Source organism: Balaenoptera acutorostrata, chromosome 9 (genome assembly GCF_949987535.1).
Source record: "Balaenoptera acutorostrata chromosome 9, mBalAcu1.1, whole genome shotgun sequence".
Classification (NCBI taxonomy): domain Eukaryota; kingdom Metazoa; phylum Chordata; class Mammalia; order Artiodactyla; family Balaenopteridae; genus Balaenoptera; species Balaenoptera acutorostrata.
In genome coordinates, this window is record NC_080072.1 from 54,784,450 (window position 1) to 54,803,334 (window position 18,885).

An 18,885-nucleotide genomic window follows, 5' to 3' on the forward strand; every position below is an offset into this window, starting at 1 on the left:
GAGGTTATCAACTGATTTAGTTTCAGACCCAAAGTTGTCTGTTGGGTGGTGGGTTGTTCTAATCGCAGCACAAATCCACAAGAGAAAAGAGAAATAAAAGGGAAATCTACCCCATGCAGGTTACTTCTCCAAATTTTTACTCCCTGGACCATTTGCCTGCTTTTGTTTTATTTTCAGAGTCATTAGGTAGTTGTGTTTTGTATTTTTGTACAGGGTTTTTATGTAATCAGTAGGAGAGATAGGCTGTAGTGGACTTACTCTGTTTTGGCCAGAATTTGAAACTCCTACACAATTTATTTTGATTTGCTGAAATTTTTAAAAGCTAAGACAAATGAAGTCTCAGAACACCGTGAAGACAGTGACAGGAGAAAAGCTCAAAGCTAAGAGGTAACCGCAAAGACCTCTTCCATGTTTAGAGCCTTGTTTAGGTGTCAGGGTACTCCTTCTAAATTGTGGTATCCAGGCCAATAGGATTATTTCTGTTTTTTGGATGAGAAGATTAAGGAAGAGCTGGTGATTTGCCTATTTGGTCTCAGATCTAATCCCCTGACCTTCTCCTGCTCTGTATTGCAGGGCATTGACCATTGCAAACTACATTCCCCAAGATTCCTTGAAAATTAACTTTTAATTCGAGTCTGCCATTAGGAGGGCAGAAGGAAAGGAGAAATCAGAGTATTTCTCCCACCCTCTTGCTTTGGGCAGCATCCCAGGAACAGAGGTTTTTCTTCTATGGTCTGGATTCTTCAGATACTCTCTCCCTCAACAGCCCTACTGGGCTTCCCTGATCCTCAGCTCCATAACACCACCTCCTCTCCCTTGTCCTTCCACCCTACAGGTGGTAGTGATTTCCTATTGTACCTGGGTTGCCTTACATCCCATTTGCCCTTTCAACTCTTGCAACATTTTCATAACCAGTTTCTTTGATTAAATTCCTGCTACTGAAATACTGGCATAGGCTCTGTTTATCTGGACTTGGACTGATACAGTCCACGTGGGAGGGCAGAATCAAAGCTCTAGCTCATGTCTCCTGATTCAAATGTCAGTGTCTGCCCATTACCCTTCTCTGGCTGGGAGCATCAGAGGAAAGAGACCACCTTCTGGCCGACCGGGAGGGCAATGCACTGATCTAAGTTGCACATTATTCTACAGGAATGTAAAAAAAAAAAAATGGTTTCACATATATGACCAATTTTCTAGGAAAAGCCATCTTACATTCAGCAACATCTTCCTTTCGTGTTCATACGATACACTGTCATTTAGGACGCTGAATCTTCCTCACCTATATCCCCACTCCTCCCATGTGTTCTTTTGGAACAGGCAGTGGGTAAGTCATGGAAAACTGAAGTGACTTCGGGGAGACCCAGCAGAGCAGGAGAGGAGAACTGAGTAAGAACCAGGGCTGGGACTGGGACAGGACTCCAGCTGAAGTGGTCAGTGGTGCCAAAGGGAAGATGGGATGGCTTCACCCCAGGAGCAAACCAGGGGTCATGGGATCCAGTGGTGTCTGAGAGGGATCAGAGGCTTGGCAACTTCCCCAGGCCCAAAGGCTGGTAAATGGCAGCGAGGGGAGGAGAAGGGGGTGAGCAGCCAGGTTGGAGTTGGGGCCAATACCTGACCCCACTGGTCCAGGGCAGCAGGGACAGCTTCTGCTGGTCTGTGTCCTGCCATGGGCTTAGGAGACAGAAATAAAAGCACAGCCAGCATCTGTCATAAAAGACCTTTAATGGGCTCCTATTTATGGTTATTTTTTTCATTTGTCCTGTTAGAGTTGAATAAACCGTAATAACTTATCTGACATAATAAGGAATGCCACAGGTACAACACATAAACCTGGCAGGTGGCCCAGGAATAAGGGTGTCACAAAAGAATCACTTAACAGAAGGGCCACAGACCTGGAGACCAGTCTCCGCCACCTGTCACTCCTCACACCCAGGGTCCACAAACAGTACCAGGCTAAGTGCCGCCTCCCATTGGAAAGGAAGATGCAGCCCCCTCCCCCGGCATCTGTGGCTAGACCCTAACACTGAGCAGAGATGTCCCAGGAAGACGGTCCATCCAACAATCATCCCCCGAGTGCTCCTGGATCTCCAAGGCAGGCCATGACCACACCCCGAATTTGTGAGCCCCCCTTCATACCCACCTCTCCCATGACCCTTGCAGTAATCCCTTTGAGGTGGGCAGAGCCGGCCACTATCTCCATCTTACACAAGGGGAAACTGAGGTCAGGTTCCCAAGGGCACACTCGGACTGAACACAGAATAGCATTGGGCACTCTTTCTCCCATGCCACATGGCTTGTTGTGCCCCAAGTCTCACATTTCCACCTGGATGCCCTGGGTGGGGGCCAGGCAGGATGCTGTGCCAAGGGCTGGTCCAGGTCTCCCCAAAGTGCCCACCTCTTAGTCAGCCCCAGTGAGGGATCTGGGCAGAGGAGCAGACCAGCAGGAAGAGAATTTGGGGGACTGGAGGTAGGGAACCAGCCTCTCTTCAGATACCCGCCTGTTGCCCACACATTCGGTTGACCGCAGATGTGGGAATGGAAACCTATTAGAATTGCTCGAGCGAAATTTGCTGCTTAAAGGGTCTCTGGAGGAATCCTGCCTTCATAGGAGGGACTTTTGTCATAAAGTCCTCCCTTGGCATTTCTTTTACTAAAGCTGGCTGTATATAAAGAGGAACCTAACTCTAGTTTCTCTTCCCACCACGTTGTCCCTCTGCCATCTCATGGGCCTGGGCCAGGGAAGTGGGGTGTCACACTGGGGCACAGACACAAGTCCTGGGGTGGGGCTGGGCCTCTTTGCTTCCTCCATGGTCCCCCACAATGCCTGGGCCAATATCAGGGCCAAGACCCATCCTCACAGCACCAGGCCCCCGCCCAAATGAAACCCAGGCCGGAGCTTCAGTGGGGGTGGGCTACAAAACCATCAAGTGTGTGTGTGTGTGTGTGTGTGTGTGTGTGTGTGTGTGTGTGTGTGTGTGTGTGTGTGTGTGTGTGTGTGTGTGTGTGTGTGTGTTAATAAGCAAATGCTTGGGCCTGGGTCTGTGACCCAAGTTCCAATACAACGATACTTTGTATTGGAATGCTAGAGTCATTCCAACAGGAAAAGCAAGAATAGAAGCTGGGCTTGCTGGTCTAAGATCAAACCTCAGAATGGTGGTTTGAAGAAGTTTTTCTTCAAAAGAAAGTTTAAAGGTGAAACCTCAATAGGCAAGACAGATAAAAGCAGAGTTGTTCTGGTGGAAGTGGGAATGGGGGGGCGGGCTGGAGACCTATCCTTTGCCTCCACCCCCATTCTCCCACCTTAGCAGCCCCTGACAAAGCTCTGTGGCACACCAGGGGTTCCACAGCACCTGGTTTGAAAACCAGTGTGTCAGAGTCTACGGGTCATGGGTCCTGGGGACCTGTGCTTTGACTTCCCTTTCGGGGTGAAGAGTTGGGAGACAGTGATGGGGGGAGGATGCTCCCCCCTTCAATGGGCCTCCCTTTGAAGCCACTGTGCAGTGAGCCTGCAGGAGAGTGGTAGAGGTGGGGATCCTGCCCCATGGGTAGGCCATTCCAGTCCTGGAAGAACAAAAGTGATGGAGCTGCCTGGGCCAGGAAAGCAAAACGCCAGGCCCAATGCAGGCTTATGCACGAGAGCTGGGGGAGTCTCTTTTGGTCCTTGTTGACTTTAAAAACCAGAACAGGTATAGGCCTATGTCCATGAGACCCTATAAGAGCTCAAGATAGGGGCCTAATGCCTTCCTCTGGGATGGGTGGAGGATGTCCAGCCCCCAGTCGCTGGCAGGAGGGGAGCTGCCTTTGTGGGCTGCTGAAACCACGGGGGATGCGTCAGCTGGGGCTCAGATCTCAGCGTGAGAGGCCTGGGTTTTTCCCGGACCCAAATCCCTCCCAAGTGTCACCAAGAAGCGACAAATGGCAGCTCTGGTTGATCCTGGAGGGGGTCTTACACTTTGAAGGGAAGGGGCAGGCAATTTCTATTCCACTTCACCCTTGGGGTTCTCTAGTGGGGTAGTGGGGGGGGGTTAGCACCCCTGGGCCTGGGGGACGAGGCTCTCCCTAACCTGGGGTCAGATCCAACGCTTCCTGGCCTCTGCCACCAAGGTGTGCCCCCGCCCCCCCCAATCACTGACACAACCCATGTCCAGTCTCTCTGTCTTGGTTGCTGGGACCACCGCCTCGAGACACAGCATTCCTGAATAGTATCTGAATTTCCCTCTCGGCTGGGTCACCCCTCAAACTGGCCTCATCTCATCCTGGTTGACCTCTGCCTAAGTGAGACGGGAGCAAGAGATGAAGATGGGTGGGAGGGCTCAGCCAGCGGCAAACTTCCTGTGTGACCCTGGGCTACTCCCTGGCAGTGGCAGGGCCACAGCCTGGGCAGCCATGTGCAACTTACAGAGCTGACTTTCATCTCCTCTGGGCCTCACAAGTTCCTTGAGTCGGGCGGGAAAGGGATGGCTGTCTCATTTTACAGTTAGGGAAACCAATCCCAAGAGGTTGAATGAGCTGCTCAAGCTCCTCAGCTGGGTGGTAACAGCCAACACGGAGAGGCATCGTGGACTTGCAGGCCAGGGTGCTCTTCACTGCACCACGTGTGACCAGCTTGTCAGCAACTCCCCCAGCTGAACCAAGACCCCAAGTGAGCCCACTCTCGGTTTGTCTGGGCTCTGAGACTGAGGAGGCCCGGGGGGTCCAGCCAAAGAACTCTGCCCTTATCTTCACGGGGACTGAACTCTTCTCTCGGTTGGAAGGCTGAGGAAGTCCAGCTGGCCCTCTGCCTGCAGACTTTCACCCCCGGCCATGCTCTTCCTTGCTGCCCAGACTGCTATCTACATGCCACCCGCATGGCCCACTGCAAAGTCTCAGAGTGGAGAGGCATGGTCAGCGAAGGCTCCAAGTGCGTGCACAGAGAGAGCCAGGACTGTGGGCTGGTGCCTGGAGCCCAGTGGGGCTCCCCCCCAACCCAGTTGCACTCCCAGGGTTCCCCTGGACAGGCTGACTCCAGATGGAGAGGGGCCCTGCAGAGAAGAACTCAGCCATGCTTGGGGGCTGCAGGAGGAGCGGGGTCTGGAGCCAACCAGAAACTTGGAAAGATGATCTGGATGTTCTCTCTCTCAGGAAGAAGCCTGAGTGTCCCACTGGGCTGCAGTGCATGACGGTGCAGGAGGGCGCCCAGCCCAGGGGCAAGTGGGGCTAAACTCCAGCCTGTGGCCACTCAAGCAGCTGTGCATTCCAATGTGGGTTGAATCCACCTGGAAGGGACACCATTTCTAATTCACATCAAGGCACTATACAGACTAGCAGCAATCATGAAGCCCTGAATGCAATGGCCCCCTCACTACTTCCCGTAAAACTTTCCCTTGACCATGAGCTTCCTGAGGACAGGGGCTGGGACTGACCCAACTCTGTGTCTCCAGTGCTCAGCACCAAGCGGAGAAGTTATCAACCAAGGATGGTTAAGCCAAATTCAAATGAACTTGACCACTGCCCTTCTGCAGCCCTGGGCCCAGAGAGTAAATAAAAGGCTAAATGGGCCCATGATGCTTCTTGCAGCTGGAGAAATTTCAGTTCAACACTGGGATAAACCCAAAATGGTGAGTGTGATTTTGAGGTGGAAGGAGGTCAAGAAACCAGCCTGACAAAGCTTTTGTGTGACCAGGTTAGGGATGGGGGAAGAGGTCTATTTGTAGGCAAGTGATCACCCCAAATCCTAAAGGGTCTTATACCAGCCCCAAAGGCTCCAGAAGACAACCCTGAAGAGCATATGCTTGCCATGCATTGTTCCAACAATTCATTAACTCTCCAGCTGCCCAAATGAGGTACAGACTGCCCAGCAAGTTCTGGGAGGGGCTGGATGCAGCTGGGACCCCAGAACTGGCCATGGGAGTGTGACTGCCCCAAGCTGACTTGGTTCTGACCTGGAGTAGGGGTCCCTAGGGTCAAGCCTTCATGAGATTCAGAAGGGAAGGGCTGGGGTACAGTGCCAGGCATGTGAACTGGGTAATTTCACCATGGAAAACGGTTGCTCAGTCCACCCCAGGAGGGGCTGGACTGAAAAGGGTTGAGATGCAACTTGTACAATAAAATTTTGCCGTCTCCCTTTTCACAAGTATGGGACAGGGAGAGAAAGGAGCAAGAGATCCCCTTGCCCTGCTAATCAATATATTTGCTTGGGTATAAGGTAAACTTCAGGACATTCAAAGGGGGTGTGAAGTACTGGAGGGCTTATCACAAGCTCTTCCCCCACCCACCTCAGCAAATACAAGCTCTGTCCTTCTGTAACACTCGGGCCCTAGGGCCAAGCAGTTCATGCTAGCTATGGCCACAGCTTGACATCACGCAACCCCTCAGGAGCCCAAGAAGGGCCTTTCTCAGGCCTGGAGTGGGTGTGGGGTGGTGATGCTAGGTGATCTCCATGGCCCTGCCACCTCTGGGGTCCAATGAATCCTCGCTGGTGGCAGACAGATCAGAGTCAGTGGCTCTGGCTCCACCCACCAGACCAGAAGCTCTAATGTTCACGAATTCTTGGAGGCAGAGCTGGGAGGGCCCTTTGTGATCATCTGGTCAAACCCCTTGGTTTTCTAGGTGAAGAACTGAGGCCCAGAGATGGAAAGGAACTTGCCCAAGGTCACACAGTAAGTGAGCAGCAAAGGTCAGACAAAAACAGATACCTTTTAACACTTTCTGCCTCATTGTCTGCCTGCCCTGTTGCCCTGGAAATGCCCCATGTCCCAATCACACCAACACTAGCCAATGGGTACTGGGTACCCATGACACTGGGAACTACTGGGGGGGGGGGTCCATCAACTCCCCAAGGAAACAAAGGAGTCCCCCCCTTCCTTTTAGCTGAGGGCATCCTGATGGACCCTGCCACTTTCTGGGGAAGGATCCTCTTTGACTGTGGGCACAGTGACCTCAGGTGCTCTCTCCTAGCCTGCAGGGGCAGCCCAGCCCGGCCCTGGAGAACTGCAGGGCAGGAGGACACCGGTGGCCCTCACTTCCCATGGGATCACTGATCCCTCTTAGGTCTACAAAGGAAGGGAGCTGGGCAGACTCTCATCTTCCCACCCCACCCCCATCTCTCAGAGTCACCCTTCAGGAAACCTCCTCAGGACCTTGGTGCTTTCTGAAGACCCCTCCCTTCTCTCTCTCTTTCTCTGTGCATATTTGTAGATAGGACACACACACAAGATACAAGGCAGTTAGGATATTACATCCTGATGATACTGAAATAGGTTTGGGCTACTTCATACAACTTGCCTTAGACTAGGTAACTGCTGGTAAGAAAGTCAGTCCAGCTACTTTGCTCCATTCCTGGGGTCCACAAACCTTCACTAATGTCACTGTCAGTCACAGAGGGGCATGGGGGGGATGGGGGGAGGAAGGGGAGAGGTGTTCCGTGGGTCCAAACTGCGAAAAGAACTGCATGGAGGATCTATCCACCGGTCTGCCCCTCCCAGCTAGAGGTTGGCCTTCGATTCGGTCATGTTGTAGCTGCCAAAACTGTGTTAATCACCTGGGACAGTGGACATCCTCTCACGTGTCTTGAGCCCCCTTCCCCACCCCACCAAGCCCTCATGCCCCATCTTCCCCTTTCTGCTCCCATCCCAAGTCAGATTCCAAGACCAGAGCCATGTTGGCCTTTCTGGGGGTCAACAGGAAAAGAGGGGGGGATGGAGAGGTGCAGCGAGAGTGGTGAAGGTGGTGCACGTGGCCCTGTCGGCATGGTGACGGGGCCAATCCTGAGGCCAGAGGTTCACCACCGTGACCTGAAAGACCACTGGGGCCCCCGGTAGAAGCTGGAAGAACAAAGGGGAGGGGGAACCAGGGCAGGAAGAAGACAAACAAGCATCCTAGTGCATGAGAGTGGACCTGGAGCTGCCCGGAGGGAGGGCCGGCCCCAGTCTATCTGTCGTTGAGCTGTGGAGAGCCGGTACCATCCTCCTCTTCCTCTTTGTCATCCTTCATGCCTTTCAGTCTCTGGCGAGCAAAGTCCTCAAACACAATGTCGTCATCGCTGGTGGGAAAGACAAGGAAAACGGGTGTGTTTGCAGGGCAGGGAGAGCAGGCTTATCCAGGGGTTGGAGAGCCTGCACAGCCAGGTGGGACCCAGAGGCTGGCCTCTGGGACTGGCCTCGGATACAAAGGCCTGCCAGGCTGGCACATCTGGATGCCCATCAATGACAGTGGGACCAGCCAGTTGTGGAAATACCAGAGGGAGGCATGAGTTTGCCTAAGGGCTGGAAATTGACCTGGTTCTTGAGGAGTTGGGGTCAAGGGACACATAAAATTGGGGGAGGCTGGGTCAGTGTGGCTGGGTTAGGGCCAGAGGAGGAACTTATTCCCACAAAGAGGCCAGGCCACCAGTAGTTTCACAGCATATTCTGAATCCCTCAAGAAACCCCATTCAACCACCCAAAGAAAGCATTCCTGTTTTCTGCACAGGAAGCGGTGGGCTTGGCTTGGAAGAGAAAACCCTTTTTCTCCAGGGAAGTGTGAGCTCACATTCTACCCTGAGGGATCTTGGATAAGACAGTGTCTGTGGGGGGCAGGGAGGTGGGTAGGCCAATCTAAATAGGGGGGCAGAGAAAATGTGGGTGGGAAAAGAGGGTGCCTGAGGGGGTTTCAGGGCTAAGGCCTGCTTCTAAGGACAGCAAGTTCCCTTCTACTATAAAACATGTCCACATAGGCCCACCCAAGGCCCCAGCCCCACAGAATTCAGCCAGCTGCATGGGGTGTCCTCATGGGGTGACTTAAAACCCCATATCCCAAATATCTCCTGGGGGACAAAGGAAGTGTGGATTTGGAGCTGGAGCGAGAAAGCTGCTTGGCCCTGGAGGTGGTCCGTGATGTTCGCCCAGGTCCTCCCCCTCTGGCCACTGTCCGGTGACACGACAGCCTTCGACCGCAGGGGAATCCACATTGGTCCTCTCGGGAGTCAGAAGCAACAAGATCCCCAGAAACTTCCCCACCCTAAGGCCTGATTCCACTGGTTGGGGGAAGGCCAGGCAAGAGAGCCCCAGCCCAGGGCCACAAACCAGCCCTGTGACAGCCGAGCAGGTGCTGTGGATGGACGAACGGACTGACGGACTGACGGACGTGCAAGGACGAGGGAGGAAGACAGACCCCACCAAGGCAGGAGGAAGAGGAACAGGCACCGAGGGTCCTTCAAGTCACATGCAGGCAAGCGGGTTGCTGAAGAGGCGAGCAGAGGCGGCTCTCAGCAGACGGGTTAGACCAGCTGCTCCTCAGGGGGTTAATTAGCATAAATGCAAATAAACAGGTAGCCCCACCCTCCCCCCAAGGTCCGCCCCCCGCCCCCCCCCCCAATATGTCTGCAGGCAGGGTTCGGCTTACGTGGTGTCAAGTTCTATGAGATTGGTATCCACTGGAGCCTCGTTCTCTGGAACTAAACACAGGGCAGACGAGCACCCATGGGTTATTGGTGAGTGGGCAAGCGGGCAGGTGGGCACAGGTCCCCACCCCGGGACAACTAAGCTAAGATGGGGAGGGAAAGGAGGGAGGGGAGTGGAGAAGGGGGTGCTGGTCCTTGGTCTTGGAAACACCTCGAATCACCTTAAATGCAGGGAGGAGGGTCCAGGGAGGGCCAGGGAGGCCCACAGCAGGCCCAGGGGAACAGAAAAATCTCTGGACCCTGCTCCTTTTGGCATGTCTCCAACACGACTTAGATTCATTTGTTGCATGCATGACTGTCACTAACTCTAATACAACCATTTATTCACATTTTCACATCTCTGAACTTGGGGTATGTTTACAATCAATGGCATTTCAAAGTTTAATTGTGGGAACACTTTTCTTTCTTTGTGGTACATACTACAATGTTTCTTTCAACTGAAACAGTCTTAGGTTTAATGAAATATGACCAACCCGGTATCACTTGGAAAAATTATGGAGGTGGAGTATCCAGGGATCATCTTATCCATGCAGCCCCTTCCGCTATGCCTGGATGCCAGACAAGGGCTCCAAGCATGGCCCGTGCCGCTCCCACCACCACCCCCAGCCCAGAGAGAACAGAGCCAGACCTCTCTGTCTCCTGAGGAGTCAGATGCAAATAGGAGCGTGGGCCTCACAAAAGATCCTGTGAGCTGGGGAAGAGGGGTGACCCTGGGCTGAAGGCTGACCCAGAGGTAGGTGGGGTGATAGGGAAACCCCATCCCAGTGACCCACAGATTCTGCTCACCTTCCCGATGCAGGGGTTCCTCTTTGGGCTTGGGGTGCATTAGGGTGAAGGGCAGCTCCACAGCCACGTCACTGAAACAGACCCAGACCAGTTGAGGCTTGAATCCAGTCCCAGGCTGTGAGTCTCAATGCCCTGTCACTTTGAGGATTGGGGAGGGTTTTATGGTAGCTCTGGGCCAAGAGGCAGGAAATCTGGCCCCAAGACCCAGTTCCAGCACTCCCTGAGCATCAGTCTACCTGGGAGTTGAACTGGGTGACTTCTTCTCCCGGCTCCAAAAAACATGGAAACTTCCCCTTTCCTGAGAAGGATCCCTGGATTCCCACGAGCTGGGAGGAGGCATAGGGGTGGGAAAAGGATTGACCAGGGCAGTGAGTGTGCATCTTGCTCACTGAGTGACTCCAGAGGTGCCCTGAGTCCCTGCTGGCCTCAAATGGCCACAGCCAGCCGAGCCTCCCCTGACACTGCCCTTCCCAACTTCCTGGTTGGAACTCCTCCCACCCTCACTCTGTCCTATCTCCCAACATCTCCAGGGGGCTCCTGTGAAAGTGTTCAGGTGGCCCTAGCCCCCTGCAATCTAGATGATGCACTGCTGAGGTCGGCTTAATCAAATTCAAGCTAGATGGGATCCAGGCCCCAGCACTGTCTACGTTGTGCACAGAGCCTTGAAGCCGTGTGGGGACGGAAGGATGGGAGCGGTGCTGCTACTGGCTAATGCTTCTGACTGGGCCTTCTCTCCCCTCAGCCCTGATGGACAGAATAATAACAAGAGCAGACACTCACATGGTACTGACTCTGTGCCAAGGAGGCACAGAGTTTTTTTTCGGCCTTGCTGCTCAGCTTGCGGGATCTTAGTTCCTTGACCAGGGATCGAACCTGTGCTCCCTGCAGTGGAAGCGCAGAGTCCTAACCACTGGACCGCCAGGGCATTCCGCCAAGGAGTAGTCTAGAGTCACTCATTTAACCTTCACAACAACCCAATGTACAGGCTGGGAAATTGAGACCAAGGAGAAAACGCAGCTTATCCAAGGCCGTACGGCTATTAAAAGAAAGTGACAGGGCTTCCCTGGTGGCACAGTGGTTAAGAATCCACCTGCCAATGCAGGGGACACGGTTCAAGCCCTGGTCTGGGAAGATCCCACATGCCGCAGAGCAACTAAGCCCGTGCGCCACAACTACTGAGCCTGTGCTCTAGAGCCCGTGTGCCACAACTACTGAGCCCGTGTGCCACAACTACTGAAGCCCGCGCGCCTAGAGCCCGTGCTCCGCAACAAGAGAAGCCACCCAATGAGAAGCCCGCGCACCGCAACAAAGAGTGGCCCGCGCTCGCCGCAACTAGAGAAAAGCCCGCGCGCAGCAACAAAGACCCAACGCAGCCAAAAATTAAATTAATTAATTAATTAAATAAAGAAATTAAAAAAAAAAAAGTTACAGACTGAGGATTCTGACTCCCTAATTCACACCCTTAACCCTGTGTGATAACATCTCAGAATTGAGAAGGTGATTCCACCCACCCTCTTTCCCCACTCCAGACAAAAGCAGCCCTGAAAGCTCCTCCACTCCACTTAGGTGGTATCACCCTACATGGCCCTGTCAACTGTGAGCGCCTAAAGGCACATCATCTTACTGACTTTGCTGCCAGGGGCCGGTTGAGAGGAGGATGCGGCAGGGGATGGAGAGGTCAGGGGTATAAACTACGCAACCAGAAAGGGCTGTTCCGCCAGCCCCACCACTCACTGAGGAGCACTTCACATCTTTAAGTCTCACTGAGCTCATCTGGAAAACGGAGCTAACTATACCTACCTTCTAGAGCCACTTCCAGGAGGTGATGTAGGTAAAAGGCTTGGTTAAACTGTGAAGCTTGTGCCTGCTAGAATTATTACTTCCCCTCAATAGGAACATGGGGGTTTCATAAGGCTATTGAAACAATTTGGCTTTTTTTTTTTTTTTTTTTTTTTTTTGCTTTTTGCTTCCAAAGGGGATTGCTTCTCCAGGTTCACTTGGAAAAGTGAGCTATCAAAATGGAAGCTGGTGGAAGACTAAGACTGCCAACCTTCACTAAAGCCATCCAGAATACAGATGGAAGATTCTGGACCTTAACCTTCCACCAGGCTATGAGCAATCAAGGGCAGGGGGTGTATCTGATTCCTCTCTGGGACCTCAGTCCCCCTCACAAGGCTGGGCTCAAGTATGGGTTCAGGAAATTCTTACTGAATTACACTGAATTGAATTTCACCTCGCCAAATGGACTAAGTTTTCTTGGGATGAGCAACAGTGGCACCTTGTGACAGGAGGAAGCAAAAGCACTGGGTTTGGGGCACAGGTATTTTTGAAATGCACGTGGATCCAGTTGGCTCCAAGAAGCCTTGTCTACAAAGGCAGATCTCAGGACCTCTCCTTAACAACACTCAGCCAGCAGTTAGTTCTCATTAGTGTAGAAGTTTGAAAGCCACAAAGCCTGCATTTCTCCAAAACATCCTGTAAAACAGACTGATTGGGGGCCACTCCCCAGGTAAATGGAGCCAACTTTGCTGTCTGCAAAGGTCCTTGTCACTTGGGTAGGATGGAAGAGCAGGGATGGGTTTGAAAGGAGAAACTGCACCTCCCCAGTCCCTCTGGAGAGGGTCCTAGTCCCGGCACAGGCCTGAGCCTGGCAATCAAAAGGGACTGCTAAGATTCCTTCCAACCTAGTGCCCGTGATTCTGGACAATCAGGACAATGGTCTCTGGGCCCTCCAGGAAGGTGAGTTGATCAGGTCGAAGGAAGGGACTTTACCTGGATGCAAGATCTCCCAGCAGGCTGGGTGGGTCAGAGGAGGCGGGAGAAGTGGTCAGGAGAGAGTTCAGAGAGGAAGAAAACAGAAAGCACATTCATTTACCACCTCTGTTCCCCTTTGGGGTAGATTAGATCCTGGGACACACTCTACCCACCCCAGCTGTAACTGCTCATTCAGGGACATACAGAGATGTGAGCCCTGCATGGGGAACTGAAACCCAGGCCTGGCTAAGCCAAACTCCCTGCGAGGGGAGCCCCAGGGTCATTATCTGTAAAGGAGACATGAAAGTTAAGCCCTGTGCTGCCTGCCCTGGGGAGGCTGGGACTATCCAATGGCAGAAGGAAGCACTTTAGGATTCCCCAAGGGTTCCTCAAGAAGGAGCCTGAGGCAGACTGTGCGTCCTGCAAGAGTCACAGGACACGGGATTTGAGATTTGTGATTCTGAGATGTCCTATAATATATGGTCCGTATTACACACTGTCACCTGCATGAGGCATTATTCTAAGAATAAAGGATACTCGATGTCTAATGCTATTAGCTTTCCAATCTTTTCATAGAAATTTATGAATTAAAAAAAATCCCTCTGACAAATTAGAAATCCTAATTCTAGGTTTATAGCAACATGTAGGCCCAACATATGGAGAAAAGTGGGAATTCTTTCTGAGCTTCCACCAGACTATGCTCCAGGTCAGGGAATACGTTTGGTCTACTGCCATGACCCCAGCACCCAGCCCGTGACCTGAGATTAAGGGAGGAGATTTCAGGAAATGTGTGGGGAATTGTCTGGGCCTCTGTTTCCCCATCTGTAAAATGGGAGAGTCGGAACATCCCCAATCCAACTCTGGAATTCTGAGCTCCTTGAGCCATTTCCCCAGCAGATCAGCCTGGGCATGAGTCGGGGTGGGTGCTGTGCCCTGAGATGTGATGACGGACACGGCACCCCTTGTAGACCCCACAGCACAGACTCTGAGGAAGCTTCCCCCCACCTCCCATGTGCCCAGACTAGCGATGGGGAAGAGGAGGAGGAGGAAAAAGAGGAAGAAGAGGAGAAGGGGGGAGGAGAGAAAGAGGGGAGGGGCAAGAGAGGGGCCGAAGGCCTCTGAAGTAGAAGAGGGAAAGGGGTGGAGGAGGAGAAAGAGAAGGAACAGGATGCAGCTAAAAGGTCCAGCAAACAGGCAGAATGCGGCAGCCGGTGTGGCCATCAGGGACCTCCCCGCTGCACTTCGGGGTCTGGGTCTGGGCTGGGCTGGAGCACTTACCCGCCCCGAGACACCACCAGCTTCACCTTCACTTTGTAGGAAACAATGATGCCCAGGATCTCCCGGTTGGCTCCTTCCCTCAACCTGCGAGGCGACACAGGGAAGCCGGTTCACAGGGCTTGCTGGTGCGCAAGACCCGGCAGGGTGGGGTGTGGTGTGGGCAGCGGCCATCGGTCCCTTTCCTGGCCACTCAGCCGCCAGGTACAGGCAGAGCCCAGTGTGTGAGAAAGGCGAGGTCTGCTCTCAGGGAGCGGGAACTCAGAGCCCTGGCTTCCGAGTCTGACTTTGCGGCCCTGGGGACCCCTGCTTCCCTCCAGGGGCCTGAGTCCCAGCAGTGCTGTGCGGAGTGGCTCTTCCTGCTCTCAGGTGGATTCCCTTTCTCTCACTGCTGGGCCGGAGAGGAGAGGGCAGTTGGCGGGGGAGAGGAGGGGAGTGGGTACCAGGGAAGACCCTGCAGGAAGTGATGCTTTAATTAGGTCTTGAAAGCAGGTAGGATTTGAGCCAGGGAAGAAGAGAGCAAACACTCCGAGGGGAGATGGTAGCATACGAAGGGGCGGGTGAGACAGCGTTTGGGCTGGAGTGGCGGGCAGCGGTGCTGCAGAGGTGGGTCAAACCTCCAGGAACGGCCAGACCTCAGCGGGCAGGGCAAGACGGGTCCCCACACCCCCAGGTCTCCGCTAGAGGAGGGTGGCCTCAGGGAGTCAGTGGTGACCATGGGACAGGAGTGAGCCTATATTATGGCCCTGGGATCTCTGCCCTCCGGGGACACCCCCATGTGTGGTTTAGCCCCGCTCACCACCCTCATCTCTCCAGACTCCCCAGGCCTGTCCTGATTCATCCTCTCCTGCTAGGACCCTTCCAGAAGCCACTCCCTTCCTTCCTTCCTTCCTTCCTTCCTTCCTTCCTTCCTTCCAGCCTTGCTCTGCCTCAGGGTCACACTCCATCCAACAGAAGACATGACGTCAGAAGCTCCTGCCTCTTGCACGAAGCCTTTCCAGGTTGCCCTCCCCTAGGCAAGCCAGCAGAGCCCAGCACTGACTACGAGAGGCTGGTCGAGGGGTCCATCTTGCCCTCTGGGGCACCCCTGGATAGAGGTGGGATTGGGGGACAGCTTCCCTGGCAGTTCAAGCTCATGAGGACAGGCCCTGGACAACGCTTGGGGAGAGGGTAGCCTGAGCCCACGCTGGCACTGGTGGGACCAAGGCGGGTGTGGACCCGTCTGGGGGAAGGGCAGGGGAGTCGGGGGAGGGGGCGCATCCCAGAGCCTGGGACTGGGGAGGGTGGGTCCTCACAGGGTGCTGGAGGCCAGGTTCGTGTCCTCATGTTTGAGCTTCCCGTCCAGGGCGAGGCCCCGCTTCTCTCGGTTGTTGGCCAGGAAGGGGGTCAGCGTGTAGACCTTGCAGAATGTCGAGCTGGGCGCCACTGTGTCACTGGGAAGAAGGGGGACCGATGTGGAGATGCCCCCCAGAGCCAACCCCAGCCCAGCCAGGTCACAGAGCCCGGCCCTGCTCCAAGTCGCCCTCCCCCACGAAGGGGCCACATGGGCCAGGCCCAGCTCTGGCAGGGAGGCCACTGCCACCCAAAAGGGGCACATCTCTGCTCCACGTGCAAACAGCAGTGACCCTGGGGTGATCCAACAACTTCATTCTTGGCTTGTAAGCAGCTGCAAGGTTTTAAAAATTCAATGTACTGCTTGGCCCTGTGCTGTTTGGCTAGGATAATTTTTTAGTGGAGACAGCATGGACGTTTTCTTTCCCTAACATATTATTATGAAAGAATTTCAAACATACAGGAGAACTGAAAGAATTGTGCAGTGAACACCCATATACCCACCCCCTAGGTTCTACAGTGAAGACCTTATTTGCTTTATCTCATCTCCATCCATCATGTGTAAGGTGTTTGGATTGTTCAGTTTTGGCCTGCTTTTGCTCCATCCGCCATCCCCCTTCGCAACAATGAGCGAGCTGGGGTGCAGCAACCCTCGGAGTCAGAGGAGCCCCAGCTCTGCCGCTGGCCAGCTCTGTGAGGCTGAGCAAGTCACATCTCTCTGGCCCCATTTCCTTCCCTACGTACTGGGGTCAGCAGCAACCCGAACTCAGAGGGCTTTGTGCAATCTAGGTTTCCAGTACAGTGTAATTATTCTCTTCCCTCCATAACCCCAGTCCTCTTAGATTCACTAGCTCTTATTTTGTCATTCTAGTTTTAGTGGGTCTTTTCCCTGACTGTAGCATGCATTTCCTTATAGCTAAACCAAGTGGATGGTTTCTAAAAGGCTGTTCAGGGTCATTTACACTGAGCGGCAGGGAAATCTGAGGCCAGGCCCTCTGCCAGGTGGAGAAGAGCCACCTGGACCTGTGACCAGACCTAGGGCTTCTCTTTTCCCCACTGGACCCCACACGTCCAAAGCTGGCCTTGTGCTCACTTACTCAGCCTCTTCCATGGCCACGGGGCACTTGTATTGCGCTGTGTTGAAAAGGCAGATGTCTGCATATTGGCGCACTGGGGAGGAAGAGGGAAACAAAGTGGGGTGAGCCAGGGGTCCCAGGCTCCCCGAGTTGGGATGTTCAGCCCCAGGCAACAGCCAGTCCACCAGAAGCTTCTGCAGGAGATGGACCCATCCTCTACATGGCAGCTCAAACATGCCCACTCCTTCCATAAACAAAAATCTTCCCCTGAAGGACAGCCCTGGCCAGAACCCAGGGAACCTAAGAGAAGAGGGGGCTTCAATAGTAAACTCATCACCCCGCCAATAAGCAGCCTGTGTTACCAGCCTCAAAAGCCTTACCCTTTGGCTTAGCAGGCCTTGGGCTTCTCTGTGGGCCAGTAGTGATTTACAAGGCTGTTAGTGAGGGGAGAGCCTTCAGCTACCCCAACCCCTGGGAGGAGTCCCCTTGCCGCCCCCTGGGCCGGCCCTCTGCCCGAGTACCCGAGATCTTGATCTTCTTCACTGTCTTGTTGGTGTTGTTGGTGACGTGGACGTTGACACTGATGGGTTCTCCATGGTAGTAGATCTGGGAGGTGTAAGAAGGGAGAGGGATGGATGGGAAGACTCCAAAGCTTTAGATGATGGGGAGGGAAAAGAGGCCCCACACACATCTCCTGGGGTTCCCCAGGCCTTGGCCACTCTGACATTGGCCCCAAGTTCATCAGCCACTTCCCACTGATGCCACTGGGCACGTTAAACTTAAGTTCCTTGTGGGACCTTGAAAGATAATTAAGTTAGAAGGTGATACTCCTGTGTTTCACTCCGGGGTTGGTCACCAGAAGTAACGATAACAGTAATAATAACGGTAATGACGGTGAGAGCGGTGTGACCTTGAACAGGTTATCTAAGCCTCAGTTTCCCCCTCTGTACAATGGAGGGACTGAAGTAGGTGATATATCAAGTCCCTGGCGGCTCTGGCTGCCTGGAATTTAGACCCAGGAGGGTCTGGAAGAAGCAGGAGAAAGGTGGGGAAGGGCTGATGCACTCACTGAGGGAACCTGCTCTGAATCCTCATTGAAGAGCCTCAACTTGCATCTTGGCCCAAGCACTTGCCTTCAGCTGCCCTCCAAGAGGGAGAGGAGGTGCTCACACTTGAAAGGGGGCCGGGGGTGCAGGGAGATGGCCAGGACCCAGGACCCTTCAGGAGGTACGCTGACTTCTGAAGTCGATCGCACCCTTCGAGCTCATGCCCCACCTCTGCCACGCCTTTAGTCCCCAAGAAGCTTCTCCAAATCCTCCAACGGAGGTCTCAGATTCCCTGAGCCCTGTGATCCTTGGGCTGGAGGCAGAAGCTCCCAGCCGAGGAGGACCGGAGGGCATGAGAGAGCTGGTATCTGAGGCTCCAGCCCTGGGGGAGCGGCCCCCACCCCCTGCCAAGCCCGAGCCTCCTACCTCCTTATCCAGGGAGGCCTCCAGATGCAAGGGCTTATCCGACATGAGGAACTGCCTGGTGGTCTCGGCTGTGGGCTGGGGGCCGGGCCTCTCCGGGGCGTATTGCACCTTCCTGATGACCAGGCGCACAGAATTCCTAGTGGAGATGGGTAGAGCAAAAGATGACCAGAGTCACCTGCCTCCATCCTCTTTCCTTGCGACCCTCACATCCTTCTCTTGCTCAAGAGACTGCCATGGTTCCCATGACCTTGGACTCCAGTCCAAACTGCAGAGTTTGGCATAGGGCCTTGTCACCATCTGGTCCCACTCCAACCTCCTCCATCCTGTCCCCAGCCTCCTCCACTTCCTCACTATCATTCTCGATGGTCTATCTAGTCCTATTTCTGAAGCTCTGCTTATACTGGGTCCCAGCCTATAACACTCTCTTCCAGCTCCTGCCCTCATTTGCTTCCTTCCTCAAGGCCCAGCCAAACACCTGCTCTACCAGGAAACTCCCTAGATCCGCCCACTCTGATCTTCTCCTGGTCTGAACTCCCACCACATCAGAGGCCGAACCATCCCATGGCAGCACTTTATGTGGATCTGTGTGTTGGTAGCCAGCGGGACGTTAAGAAAGGGACTATTGTTTCACTTCCTGCATCCCCGATGTCACCTAATAGTGTGAGCTCTTTAAGGACAGAAGTTTTTGGCTAAATTGTTCACTACTGTATTCTCAGTATTTGTGACAGTGCCTGCTGCCATATAATAAATACCTGCTAAATATCTATTAAAT

The 18,885-nt window shown here is 53.7% G+C and overlaps 1 protein-coding gene and 1 pseudogene across 7 annotated transcripts in view; both read right to left on the minus strand.

Annotated features, from left to right (window-relative positions):
• Nucleotides 1–5,277: 5,277 nt before the first annotated feature.
• The window catches only part of ARRB1 (arrestin beta 1), a 75,705-nt gene continuing 62,097 nt past the window's right edge, over nucleotides 5,278–18,885 (minus strand). For 6 of the 7 annotated variants that reach the window (XM_057553128.1, XM_057553130.1, XM_007173746.3 and 3 more), the window contains 9 exons: nucleotides 18,114–18,249; nucleotides 17,163–17,247; nucleotides 16,663–16,735; nucleotides 15,529–15,666; nucleotides 14,237–14,320; nucleotides 12,977–13,000; nucleotides 10,205–10,275; nucleotides 9,361–9,412; nucleotides 5,278–8,020 (listed from right to left, as the gene is read on the minus strand). In XM_057553128.1, coding sequence (XP_057409111.1) covers nucleotides 7,909–8,020; nucleotides 9,361–9,412; nucleotides 10,205–10,275; nucleotides 12,977–13,000; nucleotides 14,237–14,320; nucleotides 15,529–15,666; nucleotides 16,663–16,735; nucleotides 17,163–17,247; nucleotides 18,114–18,249 — 775 coding nt within the window. In that variant the 3' untranslated portion in view covers nucleotides 5,278–7,908. The remainder of the gene's footprint in view (nucleotides 8,021–9,360; nucleotides 9,413–10,204; nucleotides 10,276–12,976; nucleotides 13,001–14,236; nucleotides 14,321–15,528; nucleotides 15,667–16,662; nucleotides 16,736–17,162; nucleotides 17,248–18,113; nucleotides 18,250–18,885) is intronic. The other variant, XM_057553127.1, reaches the window with a different exon arrangement.
• LOC130708858 (uncharacterized) lies at nucleotides 5,279–5,885 on the minus strand (annotated as a pseudogene).